Source organism: Poecilia formosa, unplaced genomic scaffold (genome assembly GCF_000485575.1).
Source record: "Poecilia formosa unplaced genomic scaffold, Poecilia_formosa-5.1.2 Scaffold21, whole genome shotgun sequence".
In the NCBI taxonomy this organism is placed as follows: Eukaryota; Metazoa; Chordata; class Actinopteri; order Cyprinodontiformes; family Poeciliidae; genus Poecilia; species Poecilia formosa.
In genome coordinates, this window is record NW_006799960.1 from 796,573 (window position 1) to 820,953 (window position 24,381).

General features: G+C 38.0%; 1 protein-coding gene across 1 annotated transcript in view; it reads left to right on the forward strand.

The window, feature by feature from the left end:
* The first annotated feature begins 6,856 nt into the window (after positions 1-6,856).
* Positions 6,857-24,381, forward strand: part of elp2 (elongator acetyltransferase complex subunit 2) — a 28,972-nt gene continuing 11,447 nt past the window's right edge. The window contains exons 1-13 of the mRNA XM_007547579.2: positions 6,857-7,037; positions 7,186-7,264; positions 8,929-8,999; positions 9,189-9,333; positions 10,929-11,006; positions 11,183-11,247; positions 11,363-11,429; positions 13,559-13,705; positions 13,926-14,021; positions 15,083-15,183; positions 21,738-21,869; positions 22,940-23,089; positions 23,436-23,627. Coding sequence (XP_007547641.1) covers positions 6,906-7,037; positions 7,186-7,264; positions 8,929-8,999; positions 9,189-9,333; positions 10,929-11,006; positions 11,183-11,247; positions 11,363-11,429; positions 13,559-13,705; positions 13,926-14,021; positions 15,083-15,183; positions 21,738-21,869; positions 22,940-23,089; positions 23,436-23,627 — 1,455 coding nt within the window. The 5' untranslated portion in view covers positions 6,857-6,905. The remainder of the gene's footprint in view (positions 7,038-7,185; positions 7,265-8,928; positions 9,000-9,188; positions 9,334-10,928; positions 11,007-11,182; positions 11,248-11,362; positions 11,430-13,558; positions 13,706-13,925; positions 14,022-15,082; positions 15,184-21,737; positions 21,870-22,939; positions 23,090-23,435; positions 23,628-24,381) is intronic.

A 24,381-nucleotide genomic window follows, 5' to 3' on the forward strand; every position in this document is an offset into this window, starting at 1 on the left:
AGCATGAACACACTTGCAGGTTCCCACTATTGGCTGTTTTCATTTGTGCCATGCCACTTCAGATTGTGCACCATAAACATCGGGGTTTCTGTTTCTGTTCTCACATAATTAAGGGCCGTTCCATTTTGTACTTGTGATTTAAGGGATTTACTATAATATCATCAATGGTTCACCTTTAACTATTCCGTAGAAAACTGTTTAAATGCTTTTCTTATCAGCGCTCCCGCTTAGCCAGGAAAGGTACACAATTGGTCATTTCCATGTGTAGAGAGTGTATAAATAAAGAAGTAACTATGGGGGTTTGAGGTATTTCTAGTCTTTATTTCCTAATTTGTTGTCTAAAACTTCCTTCCTGTCTCATTTCTGATTGAGTAGACTATCCATATTTAAAGCCTGGCCAATGTGGGTATATCTGCCATTGTGACCTTTAGTTTTTATGTGTTAAACATTAACTAAAAAGTCTGGGAACTCTGAAAATCTGAGTACACTGAGTGGATTTTTGACCTAAAAAAATGTGCATTAACTGTGATACTTTTCAACTGATTTTAAGTGAATTAATGTATTCTTTTTACAATTTGGTGGACTTTCACAATATCATCCCTGAAGTGTGAAGTATCCTTTTCCTTTCCCAAATACAGAGAGAGGCTACCAATCAAACGGCGCACGATTAGACCCCACTGCGAAAGATCTCTCCTGAATAGCAGCAGATTGACTGAAAAACATTGTCCAACGGCCATAAGGCTTCTACTTTTGTTTACCCAGCGAAAGCAGCAAGGTTCTGAAGCTGACAGGCCGGAATTTCATTATACTGGTTCTTATTAATGACGTTTTAATCCTGCAACACTGACAACACAAAACATGTCTGAATTGTTTGTGTTTTTGCTAATAGAAACATGTCCCCCACCGACATTTTAAATAGCTGTCTGAATCTATTTACAGTTTCTTCCCATAAGCCCATAAACATAATTTCAGGTCAAGAGTGATAGATAATTGAGTAGCTGAACAAAGAGCTTGGCGCTTTTTATCTTTTTAGAAACAAAGCCTGACACTTTACCAAACAGAAAACTGAAATATTTTTAGCATATTAAGTGATCTAATGCCATAAAACTGTTCCATAACATTGTAAAATGTTTTAATCTATCGTTTCCATTTTTGTCATTCCTTTATTTGTTTTGATAAATTGCTCAGAATCATACTCCAGATATGTTCGCTTGTAGTTCTTTCCTTCACTTACGTTCTGGTTCATCACTTTGATGTGAAGATTTTCAGGTAAATTCACTTATACCAGTTCTGGAGGAAATAAAGCGCTGAAAAACAGAATTGTTTTACCTAACCCCAGATAGGTTAGGTAAAAATTGTTTTTTTTGTTTTTTTTAAAAGTAAGGCTTTTTTCAAATCTATGAGTTGTGCTGCATTCTTCATTTAACTCTGGAATTTGATTATTTCAAGCCCCCACTTGAAAATAGATGTAAAAAATGAGTTCAGTATCCACTGAACATAAAAGTTTAAGACATAAATTATTGACTAACACGACTCACTGTTTCTCAGTAAACCAGAGGCACAGATAGTGCTGTACAAATGTTATTTATGAATAAGTTCTTTTAATGTTTGACTGTATAAAAAGGAAATTGTTATTGCTTTGTATTTCTACTATAGTTATAATCACATTTCCCAAACTACACAGTTTTTTCCCAGCTTGCAACTGAAGCTCACTCTACTCTGATGTGTTGTCATTCCTAGATTGGAGCTCTGCGACTTCAGAGAAGACCCAAGTCAGCAGAAATCTTTTAGAAAGTTATTAGATCATGACTTAAGACACAATTTGTTCACAAGCAGAACAACAGAGCCTGGGTGTCTGAGACTTGACTAAAACATGGCACTTAGCTTGTTGTAATCTCTAGGGTTTTAATGAATCCCCCGTTTGTTGTATTTGATGCAAGTATTACATCTTCTGCTTGACTCCTCAGCGCTTTCTTTAAATTGTGAAACAGACATCAATGTCTTAGCTTTCTTTACTTCAACAGACACTATGAGTGCTCACATTGCTGTAGACAAGGCCACAATTGCTAGTCATTTTCAAGCTAGCATGACTCATCGTGAATTAGAGGTCTCTTGAACTCCCCTGCTTGGACCCAGTGATAAAACATTTGAAAATGTGGGAAAGCACACTAATAAGAAAACCTTGCAATCGTAGACAACTTGGGACAGTTATCGGGAATCACCTCACATGTCCCTCACACTTGTGACGTTGGTTACCATGTAAGCTGGATGCCAGGATGGGGGCCAAGGCACACTGTCTCTGGCCTTATCATATGGACATCACCATCTGACTCTACTTTAGTTGTGTTTAGGCAGCCCAGATAAAGAACAAAGCATTTCTCCAAATGGTGTGCTACTTCTTTTCTTTGGTGACCCTATGACATATGACCACAATGTAAAATTATTTCACATGCATCTGTATTTCAATTCAGGTAACCTGTTTCCAAACTCTTGTTGGTCCTTGAGCTATATATTACTTTACAAGCAGAGTCCTTGGGTGACACCTCGTGTAATATTTCATAGTGTGAACACAGTTTAGATGACTAAGAGCACATGTGGTTTGGAATCTCTTTGGCACTGAGAGTCATGGCTTATTTTGCTGCCCAGTGTGTATAGGTGGACTTGGACTCTGTGTCAGAGGTGGGTTTCATCATGAGTGGGTGTGCCAACCTAGTATTTATGTAAAAGCTCACCCTAAAGCTAGTTTAGCCATGTCTTCACTGGTTTCATCATTAAAAAGGTATGCGAGCTGTTGAGCGAACAAGGATGTACTCAACTGTGATGAATGGCTCTACTACCACTTCTAGATGATATCTGGGTGTGTGTTGCTTTTTGTTGTTGTTTTTTTTTAATCTGCACTCGGGCTCTCAACCAAATGATAAGCTGATAGCAAATCCAACTTTAGCTACTTGCACCGGCTGCATTAACTTGTGCTGGCAATGAGTCACTGTGGTCAGAGTAGATAAGTCAAAGTGGTACACTGAGATAAGAAATGTGATTGTCCTGTACAGCTGCAGAAAATAGCTTAGTTAGGTTGGAGTTCTGCATGTACCCTCAAACACAGTGTGTCACAGGGTGAACCAGACTTGTTTTCCTTAACTGCGTCTAACTTGTTCTACAGTTTTTGAGATTTGCTCCTCAGTTTGTACTCTTGTGTTGGCACTCAGCATTTTGAATGTTTACCTCAAACTCAAGGGAGCGAGTCCCTTTTATGTATTCTTATCCACATGGTCCAAGGGTATTACTCATTAAAGAAGAGCTGCTTATTCTCAGTGTGACTGTGTTGCTAACAGCTGTTACGGTCTCTTTCCCTCTGTGTGTGCTTTAGAAGTGCTGACTTCCCCTTCTCTCTTGATCATCCCTTTTTTTTGTTGTGCCTCTCCTTGGACGCTGAGCCTAAAGAGATAGCTGTTTTGCATATCGGAATATGTAAAAATGAGTGCCCTCAGTTCTATATTGGATAAGAAGATTAAAACAAGGAATACAAAATGACACAAATAGTTTATTTAATGTGCACATGGTTTGCATTTGCAGTCAGATTATTGGTGTGAATGTCACAAAATGATGTATTTAACTCTGACTATCTGGAAAAAGGGATCATCCATTAACCAACTTCCCATAATTAGAAAAGTAAGAATTGGGTGAACACGTTTGAATTTGTTTGAGGGAAAACCTTAATATGACCAAGTTTCAAATGTCAGGTTGTTGATTTGTGGAACATTTGAAGAATTCAAAGATGATTCAGAGACTTTATTTTATATCCTTCCTATGGGTTTAATAATCAGTAACATTTGCAGCATGATGATGCTGCCACCTCTGTGTTTGAGAGTATGTACAATCTTCCTAAATAATGAAAAAAAAAAAAAACTTAACTTTGACTTCTCTAAATATAGTATCTCTATTATCATCGTGTCCGTCTCATCAAAACTGCACATTAAAAGAGTTTCTTTGTACATATTTATACAAGACTAGGCTTTGTAGTTATTATTTGTAGTTATTATTTCAGTGCCGTCCATCTCAGCGCACACATTAACCTCTGGGGAAAAAAAATAAAAATAAAAATACCTAACCAGAAAGTGCTGGTTAGTTTAATTTGCTTGCACAATCACTCAGAATACTTCTCTGTGTTAGACTGCTTTGCCCTTGTCTGAGACCTCCAGCTGAACTCACTCTCTTAGCACGATACAGTGACCAGAAAAGACCCCCGTGGAAGAGAGGAGTTCAAACGGAGGTAAGGAGTCAGAAGAATGTGGTCCCAACAGTGCTTTTAGGTACTGATCTCAAAATGTTCCATAATTGTAGGTTTTCTGATGTCTTCGGTAAAATAATAATAATAATAATAATAATATTGAAAAAAAAAATACACTTTTCACTAAGCATGTGTCAACCACATGACTGTGTGATCCATACTTCTTAACTTAAACCCCAAAGGGTGCCTATCAAAGGTTTTAAGAATAGACTCCCCCAAAGAACACCACATGATAGATGAGCTTTTTGAAGGTAAAGTGTCAGCCACACTGACTGTAACAACTGTGCTGTATAATTAAGATTTAAACCATTGCAGTGCTGATCCTTTAATCTCAACATTATGCTCTAAATAAGAAAGAAATGCTATGGTCTATTATATCAAAAGCAGCACTGGGATCTAAAAGCGTTGAGATGAACTGCATTCAAATGAAAAGCAAACTTAAACAGCGGTGCTGTCAAGGATAGGCCATCTCTCAGTCCTTTTCGGCTGTTGTCTTGTCAAGAAGGCCCTCACAGGAACAAGATAAATTTAATTACACGTAAACAAAACTGACAGTTGCAACGTGAAATGCAGACACCCAGCATGGAGGGCCTAGAATTCACTTAATCTGCGTTTCTCTTGTTATATAATCCCACACACGCACACACACACACGCACACACACACACACACACACACACACACACACACACACACACATCTCACATAGGGTCGTTAGAATTTGGATTTCATTTTTATGACAGCTGTTCTCAGTTTGAAACAGCAGCCGATGTAAACATGACAGGAGACATAAACATTTTTTTGGAACTTAGGAGCGTATTTTTAAAGAATAATGGTAGACCATAAACTAATTTTATCATAGACTCATTTTAAAGTAGAACCTCTGAACCTTACTTGACAGGCATGCACAAATATAAAGCAACTTGTACGACCCTGCCAAGTGCTGTTATTATAATATGTCGTGCTGGATATTTAAAGTGACTCTATCACCATGGAGCAAGAATATGTTGACTAAACATCACAGACAAAAGCATATCCTACTACTCTTTTTTTTTTTCTCCTGGCAGTAAAAACAAAGACAGGATTTTCCACAAAACACCCTCTTCTCCTGCAGTGACTTGATACATTTGATCTTATTAATCCTATGTTACATAAGCAGCTATAGATGATGAACACAGCACCAAAAAAACCCCAGAAACTTCCCAGCTATTGCTGACATAAGAGCTGCACTCTGTAGATGCACGGGTCGTCTCACTCTGCCAAGTCCGTCCAAATCTTGTTTCCCCGAGACTGAGGGAAGAGGGACAATGGCAAGGCAAACAGTGGCTATTTTCTACCCGGAGAGCTGGTGACAGCGAGCCTGTTTTGTCTTTGTCACGCAGATATAGACTGCAAGTCAGCACGGTCAGAGCGGAGCCAGAAGAGGCTCTGCCACCCCTCCTCTGTTCCCCCAGTTTTCTCCTCTTCATATTGTTTTTCTCTCTGTGTGTGTGTTTGTCAGTGGGAAACTTGTATTTACAGTAATTCTCAATGTACAACATTTTTATGAAATGTGTGCGCCGTGAAAATTCAGAAATTGTATGATTTCTTCTCTTTGATGGTAAAATTTCCTCTTATTAATTGGTCATTTATTTATTTTTAATCTTAATGAGACAGAATGTCTGGCTGACAGCTAGCTCAGCTGTGACCAGTCAACCTCAATCAAATCTCGGAGAGGGAGTAACACAGTCTGACACAACAGTGTATTTGTGTTTCAGCAATATTCTCTTTAATTGTAATTCGCCTTGAGTAGCTTTAGTCTGATTCTCTGACAACCTCAGAGGAATCTTGTTATTGTGAAGTCAGCTCTATTTTTCAATAATTAAAGGGCAAACATGATACAGTGAAATGGCTTTATGCTTTCAGGGTGCATTCTATAGAGAAAATGCAGTTGACATTTTCCAAACCAAGCTATAAATAAAAATCAGCCGTTTTGTTATCTTGTTCATGAAAAGGGAAGAAACCCATATCTAATTCAGCAAACTATGTAACACTCACCTCATGAGGTCATGATGAGATTCAAATTACAATGTACTTTTATGATTTAAGGAACACAATACTCATTTTTAGACTTTGAATAATTACAATTTAAAGTGGCCCAAATCATAGACTGCACGGATTTTGTTTTCCTTCTATGATTATCTCGCGTCACCTAGTGGCTTTTACGGGGCGGTGCACCTCACTGTCACCATCGTTGCCAGTACAATAACATGCAGGTGCATCTTAGTAACTTAGAATATCAGTCAAGTGTTAATTTAAATCTTTTGATATAGTCACTGCCTTTGCTGTAATTCTGAAAAATTGTAGAGTTGAAAGGAATTGAATTCAAATGATTTAATTTTAATCAAAACAGTTTTGTGATCCATATCACAATTAAAATTAATGTATTATATGTCTTAACCCCTATCCAGTCCAGTTCTAGTTTGTATTTGTAGATCAACCAGTTTTACAGTTTTTGTAGCGCATTCGTTTTAACTACCAACATGATATTTACGTAACTTTGCTGTGGAACCATTGATACCTAGAAACCGTTTACCCGCGGAGTCTTTTACAGTAACTCCACAACTTCTCTAGCAAAGATGGCGGCTTCCATAATTGAGACATGCCATGTAGCATGCAGCGCAAATAGGACTCCAAATGTTGTTTCTTGGGGTCGGGGAGGGACAGTGGCTTTCGGGACATGCAATTCAGTGGCCTTGTACGACCCCCAGGTAATAAAATCTGTAAAACATGTCGGTAGTTTAGTTGTTTTCTCGCTGCTGAGTGCTGATGCTAATGTTATTCGTGTGGAGTGTTTGTTTAAAACGCCGAAAAAACAACAACAAACATTTGGGTTAACATGAATAGTTTGAATTTCAGGAAAGAAGAGTTGTCGCTTTGCTGAATGGACACAAAGGGAGAGTTAATGCAGTCAAGTGGGTTCACAAGAAAGACAATGGTGAGTGTGGAGAAGTTTTTTTTTAATTCTTATTTTATTATGATTGTTAAGTACATTGTACAAAACAATGAGGTGTGTAGAGTGCGGGGAAGTAAAGTTAGCATGCAAACTCAATGCAGAAACATTAGTTGGAAAAATTTTACCAAATATGACAACAATGTGTCAATACTTGTTAGTCATGATTTAATGTCCAGGATAATCTTCAGTGCATCCGCAATAATTGACAGTTATTAATTCTTTATCTTTACCACTTCATTATCTAACTTAAATGTACTGGTTTCCTAGAAAATCTATTTCTAGGAAAACTCTCTAAGGTCCAACTTTGTGTAGAATTCCTCGGTAGTGATAACCGTGGTTAATAACATCAGGTTCACACTATTGCACAATCAATCAATCAATCAATCAATCAATCAATCAATCAATCAATCAATCAATCAATCAATCAATCCCTATAATTATAGTTTCACTAACAAGAAAACCAAATCAACGACATCAAAAAGAGGTGAACATTAAACATTTTCTATTACAGTAAATTCATTTTGGTGTAGTAAGCAATATATTTGATTCTTTTGGCAGGCTACGCCACCTGCTGTTACAAATGGATAACGGCATGTGGCCACATCTCCGCATCAGTTCTGACACGATGTTTCTAAAAGTGACGCTTTTCAGATGTGCGCTTCTCTTGACTAAAAAAAATAAAAAAAATAGAAAAAAAATCTATGTTGGTATACCAACATAGATTTTTTGACCATTCCTTGATTGATGGACAGCTGTGTCCATAAGGTGGTTGGTGATGTCTTTCTGTGTTGTTGTTGTGCCAGAACACACGTGAATACCAACAAACTGCCAGAGCATCATCTTTATGTGGATACTGACACTTACTGGTGATCACTTTATCAATGCATTTGTTTAGCTATCATATATTTGTTAAATTGCTATTGAGTGTATTAGGGAACCACTTACTTGTTGAAGTTTTTTATTATTGTTTTTTTTGTTTTGTTTTTTAATTTTAGCTACAGTTGAAAATAGTCAGAAGCAAAACTGCATTCCCTGACTAAAGTGACTGTAAAACACAATACACTACATTTTCCAGTGAGTTCAGCAGTTTTATTTTGAAAGCAATAACTTGATCACACATTGGAGTTGTTTTTAATTCAATAGCATTACATTTTATACAAGTCGCAAAGACAGTAAAGCACCCTTTCACTTCCTGCTTTTGTGTTGTGAAACAGTTTTGGTTCAATAGATTATGGCAGTTTCACATGTTTTACATTTAGGTTTTATTTACTTTAGTGTTGTTGTTTTTTTTCTAAGAATTTTTCTTTTAATTTTACATTTCAAAAAAGGTTCATTTTCTTTTCACCATAATTCAGAATATTAGACCCACTTCACTACTTCCTTGTGGAATATTTAATTATGTTTGCATTAATGTGTTGTTTCCACAATTTAGGTCATCTCACTGACCTCACCTAATATTTGCATTTAGATTTAAGAAGTCCTCTTTGCTGCCATAATGCCATGTAATAATGCCATGTATGAATTTATTTATTTATTCAATTATTTGTTGTTTTTTTGTAAGGTGACCCTGTGTTTTCTCTTTATTGAACCAATTCGTCGACAACGAGTTGTAAGTTAATTCCGTTGCGTTGATTTTATTGTCGCAGCATCAGAGCGTCATGTCGTCTCAGGAGGTTCAGACAATCGGATCATCCTCTGGGAAGCTCAACATGGGAAGGTAAATTGCCTACATTTCAACTTTCCTGGGTCTCGGGTGGCTTCAGCTGCTGCCAGTGCTTGGATTAGAAAAAAATAAAATAAAATTCTGTGTTTGTCCGAGTGTTGTGTTGTGCGGGTGATATTTTTATGTAATTTTGGAGATGAAAAATAGAAGCCTTGAATACAAATGTTTTGTGTAATGCCACAGTTCGTCCAGTCAGTGGAGTGTAAGGGCCACACTGGTCCTGTCAATGCTGTGGATGCCGTCTACCTGGAGGACTCTAAGATCCTCATTGCCTCTTCTTCGTCTGACTCCACAGTGAGATTATGGCTCTGCAGTGACAACAAAGAAGGTAATAAACAAGTAAAACAGACATGAAAGGCATTTGGAAATTATTTATCACCATCTCAGAAACCCAGAAGTTATCGGAGTGATGTGTGTATTTTCATGAGCCTCACTGCTTTTTTTATTTTTATTTTTATTTATCTTTTAATACACTCCCTCTAAATTGTTCACATTTGTATTTCACTGCTTAACAGAAAGTGGAGAAATAACTGTTTCTCGTCAGGGGGCATTATCTGTAATTTTTCTCAAGTGTGCTATTATGAAACCTCTGCTGAGGAAAGCAACTCGGATCCATCGGTAATCAATGTTTATAGGCCAGTTTTTAACTTCCACTTTTCTTGGTAAAAAGGCTTGAATTGTTTCAAATGATAATTCACTTTACAGTATTGAATTACAAGCCAGTTTTTTTCTCCAAGCAGAATCACCGAAGAGAAATGGCTCCTGTTAAAACCGTCAAACACCACAGAGTCAGCAGTGACTCGTAAAGAGCTCCTAGTTCCTATTTCGGTCCTGTTTGATCTTATTGCTGCATTCGACATTTTCTAATTTGATGGCTGCATACTTCAACAGATTTAACAGGTTAAGTTTTTAACTGCTTTTTATTGCACCTTGGATAAGAGTTTCCATGTTTCTGCTGGTAGTTTGTAGTCTGCAGAAGGATAAAGCTAAGATTGCAATTTGGGTCATTGCCTGTTACTGTTACTCTGAGCCATGTCACCTATACCCTGTTGGTGTTACTACAGAAATGTATCTGAACTCTCATAGGTTTACGGTGGCTGACAGAATTATTGATACTCTAGGGGGAATGTGTCTATCAGAACTTGAAGTAAATTCATCTTTGAATGGGGAAGCATAAGTGCTATATATTTATTTGATGCCCACTATCTTTGGACAATGTTCCCTGCTTTAAATTCAGTACCGTTTTTGGATTCAAACTCAACACTGTAAGATGCTATTAATGATATTTTGTGTTTGGTTTGTAGTTCATTGTTCTCTCTGTACCTTATGACTAAAGTAGATATCAGTTTCACTATGTGCAAAATATTCTTCTTGTCTTGGCTGATTCAATCTGTTATTAAGCTTGTGTACATTTAAATGTTTTTCCTTCTTTATGAAATATTGATTGAACAAATATTTTACGCTACATTTTATTTCAGCGGTCAGTTGATGTTAGGGGGCCAAACTGAAAAATACAATCCCAGTGATTCCTATGTGGTTTTGACAGAAATCTGTTTTGACACCTGGGTGTCAGTGGAGCTTCAAGTTATCGCCTTCATCTGCTTTTCCTCTTTTCAAGTTGTCTGGGATTTGAGTTTCCTATTCCTGAGTGTTTTTTTTTTGTCTGCCTGTCACTGCAAAAGGACACAAGCGAAGCTTCACTGTCTTTAGAAGTATCTCTGAAAACCAGAAATAAGTTTAGCTTGAATTTCTTTCTCCAGTGTAAATATTACACTATCTAGTTTGGCTCTTTTTATGCATAAGAGCTTATGCTTAAAATAGACATTAGAAGTCTTTTTGAGTCCCACAATCCATTTGTTTACAATTGTGTGACTGTGTCGCTGTAGCACATCTGAAAATGTTTCCATGTGGATGTCTCCTCAGTTGAGTGCCTCCATAATGTATCATTTGGGAGCAGTTTCATGATGGATGTCTCTCTAGCCCTGTTGCCAGGCACTGGAGGTAAGCACAAGCTGCTCTTTCAACACCCTTTAAGTTGCACACACATTTTTCCGTTCACATCATTCTTCTCGTTTTGGTGTGTTGCCGTGCTCTTCCACCCGCCTCTTGCATGTTAAAACTGATATTCTGATATTAAGCCCATGGTTTGTGTGCTTTGTCTTTATGTGCGTTTCTAGTTCCCGTACTGGCCTGCGGAGGCGATGACTCCAGGGTGCATCTGTATGTGCAGGAGAGCGGTCAGGTAAGCTGGCCTCACTACTCCCCCAGGGGTAGGTTGTTCATGAATCCTAATTGTTTAATCTGAGCTTCTGAGGCTTGAAGGCGACTACTGACTCTGTGAAATGGCTCCCTTGCAGCTGCAGAAAGCCATGTCGCTGCAAGGGCACGAAGACTGGGTCCGTGGAGCGAAATGGGCCTGTACCGGTGAGTTTGTCTGCTAAGGTGCAACCAGCACTCTGTAAACTCGAAAGCCAGTTTCTGTTGCCTCAAGGAAAGAAGAATTGCATGTGTTTATATGCTTTTGAAGTATTCATTATGACTGGTAAAATACATGAAAAACGGCTGTTGCTTTAACTAACAAGCTTAAGACATCAGAAACTTCTGGTTTTGCACCTGTAATGTAACCTGTATTCTTACCTTTGTTAGTTGCAATCCTTGATAAAGAATCGTAATAATCAGATTTATTATTTTCAAGTGTTACCTTATCTATTAAAGCATTGAATGAACCCCCCTCCCCCCAAAAAACCCAGACTGACAGAATGTATTTATGTTTGGATTAATGGTGTAGTTCTGAAAATAATACATTGAAATAGGATCATTCTTTATCTGTCTTTTTTGTTTTGTTTCTTTCCCCATGTTGCTTGGTCATCAGATAATTAGTGGCTCTACTGGTCTTAAGTGAAGGTTACAACCTGATGCACTGGGCTGGTCAGCAGCAGCAGTGGCAGGAAAAGCAAATCCTTACTTTATAATTAGGATTCAGTGTGTCAGTGTCACAAAAATATAGTTTCTAGAATGACAAAAGGGCTTTCTCAACTGTCTTTAAGCCATTTAAGAACAAACATAAGCTCTCCTGTCACAATTGCATGCGGTTTTGGCAGACTTTCAGTCGGAAACCAAAACAAATTATAGTTTGTGTTATCAAGTGTCAGTGCTTTGATTGAATAGCTTGGCATCTTCCTCAAATGAGGAATTTATAACATTATGATAATATGTCTGTCTTTTCTGGCACGGATGAAACCGGACTAGTCACCACAGTAAAAAAAAAAAGCTGACATGCATTATGTATAAAGACAGGGACATTCAGTAGAAAACCAGCATGGGCTTTGTCTGCCACCTGTCTGTGTGTTGGCTTGTGGTCCTGCTGTCTTATTGGCTACATCACAGTTAGATGCTAACCTCTCATTGATCCCTGATGGAGCAGCTGTTAAATTCTCTGGACATGATACCTTGGGGGTATGGTGATAATTATAACCAGAAAATTAAGGGTCAGGTCCCTCTTTGTCCAACATTTAACAGCGTAATCGTGATCATCTTTAATTTAAGCTGAATTCTAATACAGCCTGAGCTCATCTCATCTGTTTAATTTGGCCGTTTTTGTCCTTTGCTCCTTTGCTTAAGACCCCAACCTTATGCCCATGGCTTTCAAATCAAAACTAAACAAAATATTTGCAAAGATTTCTCAGTGCTTGTAATACAGCTTAGAAAAAAAAAAGAAACTAAGAATACAAAGCAACATATATAAAAAAAACAAACTTCAATACAATTAAGAAGTTGAAATGTAAAACTGCTATTATAAAAAAAATGTAAAACTGTAAAATAATACTTTAATGAAGAGAGGCGGGGGGGGGGACAGTCCATTAAATGTAAACTATACAAGTTTCAGTGTTCACATATATGTGTCTGGGTAATTTTTTCTACATGAGATGTAAAATAAAGAAGCTAGCCAATTGTTTGTTTACTGGTGGCAAACAATTTTGAAACTGGGGTCCTTTAAGTGAGACAAATGTATTAAGAAAATGTATTAAAAAAAATCTTAAAAGATAATACCCTTTCTGGATTTTACAATGATGCCACTGCATTGGCTCTTGACCTGAAACTTTCAATGCTTAATTATATAAGGGCAACAAAAACAGCTTTAAAACACATTGACTAGTTTGGTCAATCAAATTTGCAGCAGTTTAGTGTTTTCATTGTTTTTTTTTTTACTTTATGATACAGAACATTTCCATCCCCCCCCCCCTTTTTTTGTGTGTGATTCATAAAACTCAGCTGAACTCACTCTTAACAGGTCCTGCATTAAAAAAAAATGTCATTTACCGAATGGCATTTTATGACAACAGTCATAAACATTAATGAAGACTCCTTCATTTTTCATTACAGGTGTTATGTTTATGACAATGTCATGTCGGTCTTCCCCTCATCTATTATATGCATAATATAAAGTAGATGTTGTGTGTAGTTCACAACACCATATTCAGTATTAGACCTTGTAACTTTGAGGCTTCTTAGAGAGCAGATTTTCAAATTTCCTCTCTCCGTGTCTCATTCAGGGGACGAGCTGTTGTTAGCCAGCTGTTCACAGGACTCTCTCATCAGAGTGTGGAGGCTCTGTGCCAAATCTGGCATAGACACACACACAGAAGACGATCACACCGTCATCAAAATGAAAGAGGACGTTTTTGAAGTGAAGGACAGAGGTGAATGGGCCAGCCAGACTTGATTACAGAAAAAATGTGTTAATTAAGCAAGTGAGGAGAGATTATTATTATTATTATTATTATTTTTATAGAGAGAAAGACTTCCATGTTCCCTATAATCAGTACAACATATATTTGTATTTGACTTCATATCAGGGCATGTTTACCTGATATTACTGACGTCTCTGTTGTCATTTGGCCGTTGTTGTTCTTTTCACAGGAATGGTCTCGAGGTTTGCAGTGTCCCTGGAAACTGTCTTGGCAGGACATGAGAACTGGGTTTATGGAGTCAGCTGGCAGCCCCCTGTCTATGACGGTAGTCTAAATTAAAAAGGCATTAAGGTTTTTTCCAAGGACTCCTGCACAGTATTGAGTAATATTTAAATTTGTCATTATGCAATTATGGAAAAAAAGAAGATAAATAACATGGTATGAAAAAATGTTAATCATTTCTTATTCCATGATATAAGAGATAAAATAGAAATTTCTGAAGAAAAAGGAACACTTGAATTTATTTATATTTTGGTGTCCTTATTTAATTTTCCACATCAGAAGTTTTCGTCCAACTTCTCATGCCAAATGGAGATGTCTTTTTCAGTGGTTGTGTTTGTTTGCAGTTCTTTAAACAATGGCTGCCAAACTGAGTCCAGCTTAGATGGCAATCACAACAAATAAGATCACATTTTTAATTTTATTTATTTCAGTTATCGTTTAAACTGTGTTAAAATGTCACATATCAGAAGTCGAGATTCAAATAATCTGTATTTATTTTATGTTTGAGTGATTTAGGTTCTGAAATAGAACTGATCAAAGAGCTTACAGATGCTAAGAAAGCGGTTCATCCCTTCACGACACTGCTGAATCGGATAGAGTGTGTATCATTGTACTCCTTCTCGATTTGATAAACATGTAAACGAATAAAATCCAATTAGGTAACGGTTTTGTTCTCAACTCTTCAACATGTAATAAAAAAACATCTTGACATATAAAGTTGTAGAAACCACGTTGGTCTCTAACAACGCACATTTTTTTAGGATGCTATGAAATTATGGTTGCTTGGTCTTTATAATTTATACAATTCCTGCTTTGGATAATCTGTTACTCCTGTGACTGGCACAACATGTTATGTTTTTAGATTTTCTAACAATTAGCAAAAATTGTTTTATGGGGAGACTGAAATGACATGGTTGGATGAACAAGAAAACATTCACTCCTTTGAATTTGAACTTGGAACAAACAACTTGAAACTGGGTCTGCAAAAAAAAAAAAGACCTGTGAATACCTGTGAGAGCCTCTGTCTCGATAGTCTCCTACAAACAAGATTAGCTGTGAACGTTCATCTTGAAAGCATCTGAGTGTCTTTGTCTCCCCCTGCAGGTGGTGAGCTGCAACAGCCTCTTATTCTACTCTCAGCCTCCATGGACAAAACCATGATCATCTGGGCTCCTGAGGAAGGATCTGGTGTCTGGGTAGAGCAGGTAGGTGCTGACTTTAGTAGTATGATGGTTTATGCAGATACACGCACACACACGCTCACACACACACACACGCACATTCACGTCAAATCCATCATTCTCTGCTGCCAAAACGGGGCTTTCACAACCCAGCTATAGAGCCAACCTTCTTTTCAGTCTTTTCTCTGGCCATAGTCCACCTCTCCTGCTTTGTCTCCACTATCTCAGTTCCCATTCCTTCTGACGTTGAGGTGTCAGAAATAGCATTGACAGACAGTGATGAGGAGGAGCTGAGACTTGTGCACTACTGAGCTCAGACAAGCTGATATCGTCCCCTCGGATGTTTAACTCTTTCACCCTCCCGCCCCCTTCTTTTGCAGCACATTTCCCAATGCATAAAAGTAGAGGGTGATGAGAAGCTTCTGTTCTAGCTCATTTTTTTTGGTTTTTATTCATTTAATGAATGACAGTGTGAGAAAAGCAATCCAACATTTACATGTGCTTAGAAATAAAACATAGAAGGTGAGAGGTTTTGGTCACAGCAGGCAGTTCTGGACAAAAAGGCCGTGGATTAACTGGTTGTTTACAACAATTGGGTTGAAAAGAACAAAGCGAACAAAGCTGGAATGAGAGGAATCGGCTCCCGGTGAATTGCAGGAAAGGAGACTAGACTTTATCGAACTGGATTAAATGATCTCAGAGGGTTGTTTAGAGCTTTTTTTAAATGTTCAACAGTCTGTTAAAAGATTAAGCCATTGATTTATTGATTGTTTTGTTTTCTCGTCGCAGTTGAGTGATATCGTTTTCTCGGCCCCGAATTAATGCAATTGTAACAGAGGACGGTGATGTCTGAGTTGTTCTGCGCTCTCAGAACGAGAAGTAGGAGGACGCTTTGGATTCGTATCATGCAGTTTTCTCATAAAATCTAACCAAAGCGGCTGAACTGTAGAGCAGAGCCCAAACGTTTTGCACAGGGTTTTACTGAATGTGAAAATGTACAGATAAAGAAGCTCATTTTAGTGTTTTCCGAGTTTGAATAAGTGGGGAAGGAAAGTGTGGAAAAATGCTTACATTTCCAAACTCATTGTTTATCCCATTATCTGAATGCGGCCCTTGTGTCCTTTCTTTCTACATGGTGTCCTTCCTTCCTTTCTTCCTTCCTTCCTTCCTAGCTTTTGTAGCTTTCTGTTCGCTGTAGACGTTTATGCAATAAATTCACCGAGAGCTGTAACATTTTTGATAGTTTAAAAAGAACACAAAGTACTAAAAACTCTGAAAAGGCGAGTATAGAAAACTCAGGAGTGTTTGTTGTGAAATTTCCAAGCTGATTGTTTTTTTTTTTCTCTTTCCCCAGAATCTTCTTTTTCTTTTATTCCCCAAACTAAGCTGTTAAAACTTTTGTCTCCTCCTCTCCCCCTCCTTTCTCCCTTTCTCTAGCTCTCCTGTTTTCTCTCATTTAAATGGAAACTTCCTCTCTTTGTGCTCCCAGCAGCTGAGGCTGTGCCAGAGTGGAAGCTCAATTTAACACAAGTGTGGATTGGGAGGAAAAAAAGAGCAGTTCTCGCCCCATCTGCTCCACACCTTTTTTTTTTTTTTTTTTTTTTTTTTCCAAAACGCATCATATTCTCAGGTGGTTCAGGACAGCACACGGCCTCTTGCTCAAATATTGGTCCAAAATCCAAAAATAAAATCAAAGACGTGTTCGCATATGCACATATCCTGGAAGTGTGTCCTTTCAAATGAACACGCACGGCTGAGTGAACAGAGACCCATTGTGTGATTGCACTCCAGGCTGATGAAGATTCACTGCTTGATCTATTACTTTTTGGGACCTTTGATCCCTTGGTTTTATTTCCACGGCGATTAGCAACAAAGTTTAGTTTTCTTCCTCTGAAATGCGGGATGATTAGGGCCTAAAGCCACTGAGAATTTTGCATATTCTTCTCTTAAAAAAAAGAGGTTGGTATAGGTGAAGGGAGGATTATTTATTTATTCTTCCAAATAAATAAATAATCCTCAGACCTGGAGTAACCTTTGTGTTGTTTGTGTGAAAGTGCATGGCATATGAGTCCTCTTTCAGTCCCTCTGTTTTCTGTTTGAGAAGCAAACCCTTTGAAGTGACAGGATCCCTGTCTACAAAGGGAGATTAACCTCTGAAGCTGTGTGACACACAGACACAAACCTCCATGTACAACAGCAAAACCTTTCGAAGAAAACATTTCTACACGCGATTCTAAAAATTAGCCCTGAAGGCGCTATCGTTAATGTAGCCGAAAGATCCTCGACCGCACCGAGACTGAGGTTTTTGGGCGTAGTAGTTTCTGCGGCGCTAAATGGACCAGCCTTGTTTGTCTTTAATTAGTCGATTTTTTTTTTTTTTTTTTTTTTTTTTTTTACAGAGAAGAGCTTCACATCTTCACTCTGATTAGAGTAATTGGTGGGATCTGAAGGACAGCGGGATTAGCAGTGGGGCGGTCAGAGCTTACCACTGTGGGGGGAGAAAAAAAAAACATCTCGCCACATAAACACACTGGTAATTAACATCAGCGACTGACCACAGAGAGCCACCGAAGGGACTTTTAGTTTGTGTTTAAGCGATAACCTTTTCCAAGCCTTACTTCAGACTCAAAAAATGTCGAGGACCAAATAAATAAAATTTAGATTAAAAGCGATTTGCAACGACATGCAACTGATTTAATGGGACAAATTTTCTACATTATAAGTTTTATTTGAATTCTAAAATGCCATATTATTGATATATATTTAGTAATAAGGTCATGCCATAACATCTTAAATGGGATGTAGGACTAGACTTTGACTAAGCCACTCCAAAACTTACACCTTTTTTGGGTCAGTCAGAGGTGAGCTGGCTGTTTAGTGTCCTGCCGCTTGAGATGTTTGAACTGAAGGTCGCCAACAGATGACGGGTTACTAGCATGCAGCCTCAGCATCATAGCATCACCACCATGTGTAACCATTAGTATGTTTTTTTTTTAATTTATTTATTTTTCTCAGCCACACCTTCCAAAACATAACCTTTTACTTCAGTAGTCACTCATAAGTCTTGTATGTCATCAATGCATCTTTTTTTTCGGGGGGCGAGGCACTGACCCAAAATTATATTTGTGGGTATTGTCTTTGCCCTCTTTTTTTTTTTTGTTGTCGTTGCTGGAACTAGAGAATGTGGCCTAAAGCGGGTGCTTTTGAATTTGTCCAAGAAAGAAGCCACTCTTTGTGCTTGGCTATGCAATAACCTGAAGGGTAGATTCGAGGACACTTTGTGGGGCTTTTTCTGCTTGGTTAAGCCTGCTTCATGTTCATCCCAGATCTCTCTCCAGGAGCCATATACACAGTCCTATCCCTGCCGTCCTTGTTGCGCTCCTCTTCAGCAACGCCACTGTCCAAGCGTAGGCCATGTATCCATATTGTTCCTCTTCATAAACACGACAGATGACAGCAGTTTGCCTCCGTATGCGTGTGTGTGTGTGTGTGTTTTCTTTTTCATGATTTATAGCCTACTGTTGTGTGCCGAATTTTAAAATCAATCTGTTTAATGTTGCATCTCTTCCCCTCAATCTCACCATTTATGTCCCTCCCAGGCTACTTCTCCTCCCCCTCTGTAGTCTTTCGTCTCCCTCAGCAGAGGATCAGGCCATTCAACCTAAAGACATGCCTTTGTCGCTGCCATTTGTTCTGCTGCGGTCCAGCATTCTTACAGACATTATTTAGAAGGTCACTGATGACCATGGAGAAGCCCGCACGATGGACGAGGCTCACCTCTCTGCATCTAATTTGTGTGTTTCTGCTTGGGGTCAGTCATGCATTTCCTTCAGGAAAACGGTCATGTTGTGAGGCACGAGTTAATTAAAGATTGAGTAGATATTGAGCATTTTGATTTGGGTTCAGAATGCTGCAAATGATCCAGTTCTCATCAGTCTTTCCTTTGGCTTCGATGCACCTGTCAGTGTTTAAGGGCCAGAAAAGGGTTTCATTGGTTTTATTTCTAATGGTTCAGTGTATTAAGCTTAGCGGTGTCACAGACCTAGCCCTTCACCATGGCAACTAAGTGTCTTCCATGAGACGTATCCTCTTTTGAAGTGAGTAGAGGGGAAATCAGGTCCTTGTGGCCTCAACAAAACTTTATTTTATTGTAAATATTTCAATAAATTTCAGTGTTTTGTGTTTATTTAATCTAATTTCATATTCCCAAATTGAATCAAAATTGTATTGCATATAACAACATTGAAAAAAAAAAAGAGAGAAAATAATGGAGTTCATATTCCAGTTTGGTAAATTCAACATTAATTTTATGATTTTGTATTAGTTCTTTCTTGTGGTGAGGAATCTAATTTGGTTACTTTAATTAGAAAATAAAATTGAGGAATTGACCTTATTATGCTGCTATGTGTTTCTTTAGCCTAGAAACACAGCGAGTCACATTCTTGCATCTGAAAAAAAGAAAACAAAAAAAAAAACTACTTTGGATATTTTTGTGGGGTAAAACAATTTTTATTGATTTGAACACACATTTTAAAATGCAAGACATTTTAAGAAGGTTTCAGCTACCTTTTGAAAGACAAACAGACCGTACTGTAAATACGAATAGGTAAATAAATAGAATTTCAGTTCTAGTTTTTCCTCATTGCCTCAACAACTGCGACGCCGAGTTTAAAGTGTTTCAATAAATTATATTTGAGATCATTGTTAATGGGAGTAAAAAAAACAATAAGAGCAAATCTTTTTTATTGGAAATATTGTATCACAACAGCAGTGATGCAATATTATGATTTTCAGTATTTGTAGTGTGATTTAATTTCCCAGTTTCTCTCAACGAATCCAGAAAATGTTAAAACTAGCCTAGTATTTATCTTTTTTTAATCCATAAAAAGCAAAACTGCTGCTTTTGTCTTTTTATTGTTCAACTTTTATTAAAATGTTTTTTTCTTCTTTTTTTTAACGTAATTTGTTTAAATTGTTACTATGTCATGTCAGCATAATATTAGACAGATGATGTGTGTAAAAAATCGAGCTGCTCTGCTTTCTTCCTGCGACAGCAGTGTCAGGTTTTGTAACGCTGCTTGTTTTCTTTGGAGGGGAAGGTCATTTAACTGAGAGCCATCCGGCTAACTCTGCTTCTTGAAGGGATCGCATTTGGCCAGGGAGTGGTCTGTCAATGTGGATAGATTGCATTAACACTGTCAAACTAATGAAGATGCGCTTTACTGCCTACCTCTGAAAGCGGTCAAAGGAAATCCCTCCTCACTTGCTCACTTTCACATCTGTATTTGGCCATATCCAGACACAATCGGGTCATTCACGCTGCCAGGATCTCGGTGCCAGACGTGAACAAGGTTGGAAAGTAATTTCTCAGTTTCAGTCACCACCTGAATGAAGTGCTGAGGGTTCGGAGGCTAAGCCTAGCAAATGGGATTCAGCCTTGTTGACACCAAGATGAAACTCTTTGCTGCAGTTCTCTTAACAAATAGCCTTAAAATAACTTTTTTTTTTCATCTTCCTTAGCATCTTGCTTATATCGTTCCTAATTTGCCTTATTTTCTTTTTAAATGAGCTACAGGACGTTTAGAATAACCTCAGCTAATGACCTCTGATGATGTCAGGCTTGGAAAATATTAATTTGTCAGTGTAGCTGCTGTTTTTACTTAAATCAAACAGTGCTCTCTGCCCCTGGTCGTCACTTGAATCCACAAAGCCGGTTTCCTAGCCGTCTGTTAGAACAAAAGCACCGTGCCTATAATTGGAGAGGTGGTGAAGATCCTAAAATAGTTGAGTTTTTTTATTAATTTTTTTTAATGTTCCGCCATTGTTCTCACCGCAACCTCACTGATTACTTGTGTTTTTAAAGTGAACTAGTTTTTCCAGTGGAAATTCAGCCCAGATGGAGAGTTTGCATTGTGCAACTGAGGACGACACTGCGGCCAGAGACTCTCATCCAAATCCAGTTTGTGCAAAACCGTCAGGGTTCTCAAGCTGTGACATTTTTCATGATTAGTCGTTTCGTGTAATATGCTGTGGCGAAATTGCTTTCATTATTTACCAGACAAATCTATTTTTGTTTGCAGGAAAACGTGGGGTTTATTCAAGTCTAATGAGTCCCATTTTGTATAATTTCTCATCTGAGTTGTCAGCTTAATCTCATTTGCCCTCTTTTTAATTCCCCTCCTCGCTTTCTGTCCACCATCATGAAGTCTGTTAGTTAATGAGACTTTAAGAGAGACTGAAACTGCATTTGAGAGGCTTTACTTCATATCTTTTGTTTCCTTTAATTGTCATTGTTCAGAAGGTTGGGGGAAAACGGTGTACATAGGACTAAAGAGCAGTTGTTAAATCCTTCATCAATAACTGTTTAGAAAACGCTGATATAATTAAGTGGGTGACCTTTTTTCCACTTTGACACGTACATGATTTTATTTATAAAAATTTTTGCAAGGCACATTCACTTGATGAGTGACCCAGTAACTAAATGTTCTCCACTACCTAATGCTTTGTTTTGTAAATGTGTTGAAAAAAGCAGATGACTCAGCGGTTCGATGCACATTTTATTTTCTCTTCAAAACCAGGTGCGCGTCGGGGAGGTAGGTGGAAACACTCTGGGCTTCTACGGCTGCCAGATGAGTCCAGACGGCTCGATGATTCTGGCTCATGCTTTCCACGGAGCTCTACACCTTTGGTGCAAGGATCAGGATAAAGAGGTGACGATCACAGCTGTTTCAATACATGTCCTTTAAAATTAAATCTTTTAAATTTACTCTATCACTGTTTTTGTAAAATGTGATCTTGGAAAGCAAAAAAAACAAAAAACAAAACAAAACTACCTTCATTTATGAGAAGTTTAGATGTAGAGTTGCACAGTTTGTCAATTTGCGAGGATCATCGTAATCCTATTTGCCATGCCGTTTGTATATTTACCTGATGTATGTGGTGGCGAAATCTTGATTTCGCCACCACATACATCAGGTGGCGAAATCTGATGTATAGTATATATACCTATATATACTTATATAGGTATACTTATACCTATATAAGTATATAGGTAATATACTTATAAGTATATTACCTATAAGTAATATAGGTAATATACTTACCTATATTACTTACTTAATATAGGTAAGTAATATTATTACTTACCTAATATTGAGGAACATCAAGTCCAATCATGTCTTTGAGTTTCACTTATGAACAGCCAGATTTTGTACACTTTGACATGATAGTTTAACTTCTATTACTCCTGGATGGATGAAGTTAGTTTTATCATAATGGCACTTTTTGAATTTCCCATAATTCTTTATCTCTGACCAGGCTGAAAGGAAAGACTAATACTCTATAAACAGTATGTTAAATTCCCCAAGCGGTCAAAGCTGAAATAATAATAATAAAAGGCCATACTATCAACTTGTTGGTGCATTTAGAATGTCGAGGTGAGTGAATCTTCATCAGTGCAGAAAGAGCATCTGCATCGGATGACGGGAAGATGAATTATTGTCACGGCTGTAATGTTTGTAAGTGCTGCCCATTTGCGGTTTTTATTGCATCTTTAATTTCTTACGGAAAAAATTGTTTACATCACCACAAAAATATTTTACGGGCCGATTTAGTTTGAGGTCACATGACATGAGCCACAGTACTGAAGAATGAGTCGAGATATCATTTCCTTAAAATTGCACAAATTTGTACCTCACTGAAATACAAGGTCAATATTCAATATTATTATGTCAATTTAAAGAGTAAATAAAACCTATAATTCGTGATGCTCTCCATGCAGGGAGGGTGGAGACCGGGGGTTGTGATATCAGGTCACTTTAATGCTGTCCAAGACCTGAGCTGGGATCCCGAGGGGGAGTTCGTCCTCAGCGTGGGCTCAGACCAGACCACCAGACTGTTCACTCCATGGAGGAAGCAGGACAGCAAACGGGTAAAGGCGGACGCAGAACGATTATAAATGTTTTCTGATTATAAAACAGAAAAGAACTGTGATCTAAATGTAGAACGTTTCATTTGATAGAGCACTTTTGACTGAAAAAAGTAAAAAAAAAATTTTATTAAGTGCTACTTAATGCGAGGACAAATGTAATAAAGACTGTAGCGAGGTACTTCTCCTAAACAGAAAATATTTATGTCTGTGCAGCTCTATACAATAAAAAAAACAACAAATCCCATTTCTCCTTTTCCCACTTTAGCCACATAATCGTATCTAGATTTTTATTTTTTCTTTATTCTCATTTATGTTTTTTTTGTTTTTGTGGATTTCAACCCTGCAGGCAACCTGGCATGAAATCTCTCGGCCTCAGATCCACGGTTACGACATGCAGTGTCTGGCCATGGTTGGGCGGTTTCAGTTCGTGTCCGGAGCTGACGAGAAAGTCCTCAGAGTATTTCAAGCGCCTCGAAATTTTGTGGAGAACTTTGCTAGCATCTCTGGGATTTCGAAAGAAAAGCTGCTTCAGTCCAGCGTAAGCGTCCTCCGTTCTGTGGTTGCAATGCCGTGACATCTCTTGAACATTCCCGCATGTTTTTGAGCTGCAGCCACAAACTTCAGTGTGTTTCACTGGGACTTTACGTCATAGGTTAGCATAAAGTAGTACATAGTTGTGAAGTGGCAGGGAGGGGGAACATGGTTTCATGCTTACGTATTCAGCCCTTTGTTGAAAGGCTTTCTGCTGCTCCTACATCTGCAAGTCTATTTGAGTTCACCAACAGCTTCGCAGACCCAGATATTGAAAGCCATTTACATTCTTTATTGCAAAATAACTCAGACTGAGTCGGGTTAATGGAGAACATCTGTGAACATCAATTTAAAAAGTCTTGGCCCAGATTCTCAATTGGACTTTTGACCACATGAACACGCTTTGATCCAGCCTTGTCATTGTAGCTCTGGCTAGAGTAGGTAGTGAGAATTGGTTACACATGTTGGACGTATTGCCTTCCAACTGAAATCGTTGCCTCGTATTTTTTATTTCGGGGTGTCTTGTTGACAAGCTGAAAACGAATAAAACACCTCACCTTTCAGATTTTTGTTTGTAAATACTTTGTAAAAACCCTTCCACTTCATAATTTGGCACTGCTTTGTTTTTGTTTATCACAAAAGAGCCACACAAAATTCATTGAAGTTAACGATACTCGTAGCGTGTATAAATGTGAAAAAGTTAGAGGTATAAATGCTTCTGATGGGGCCCGAGAGACGGAGACCTAGTTGTTCTGTAAATG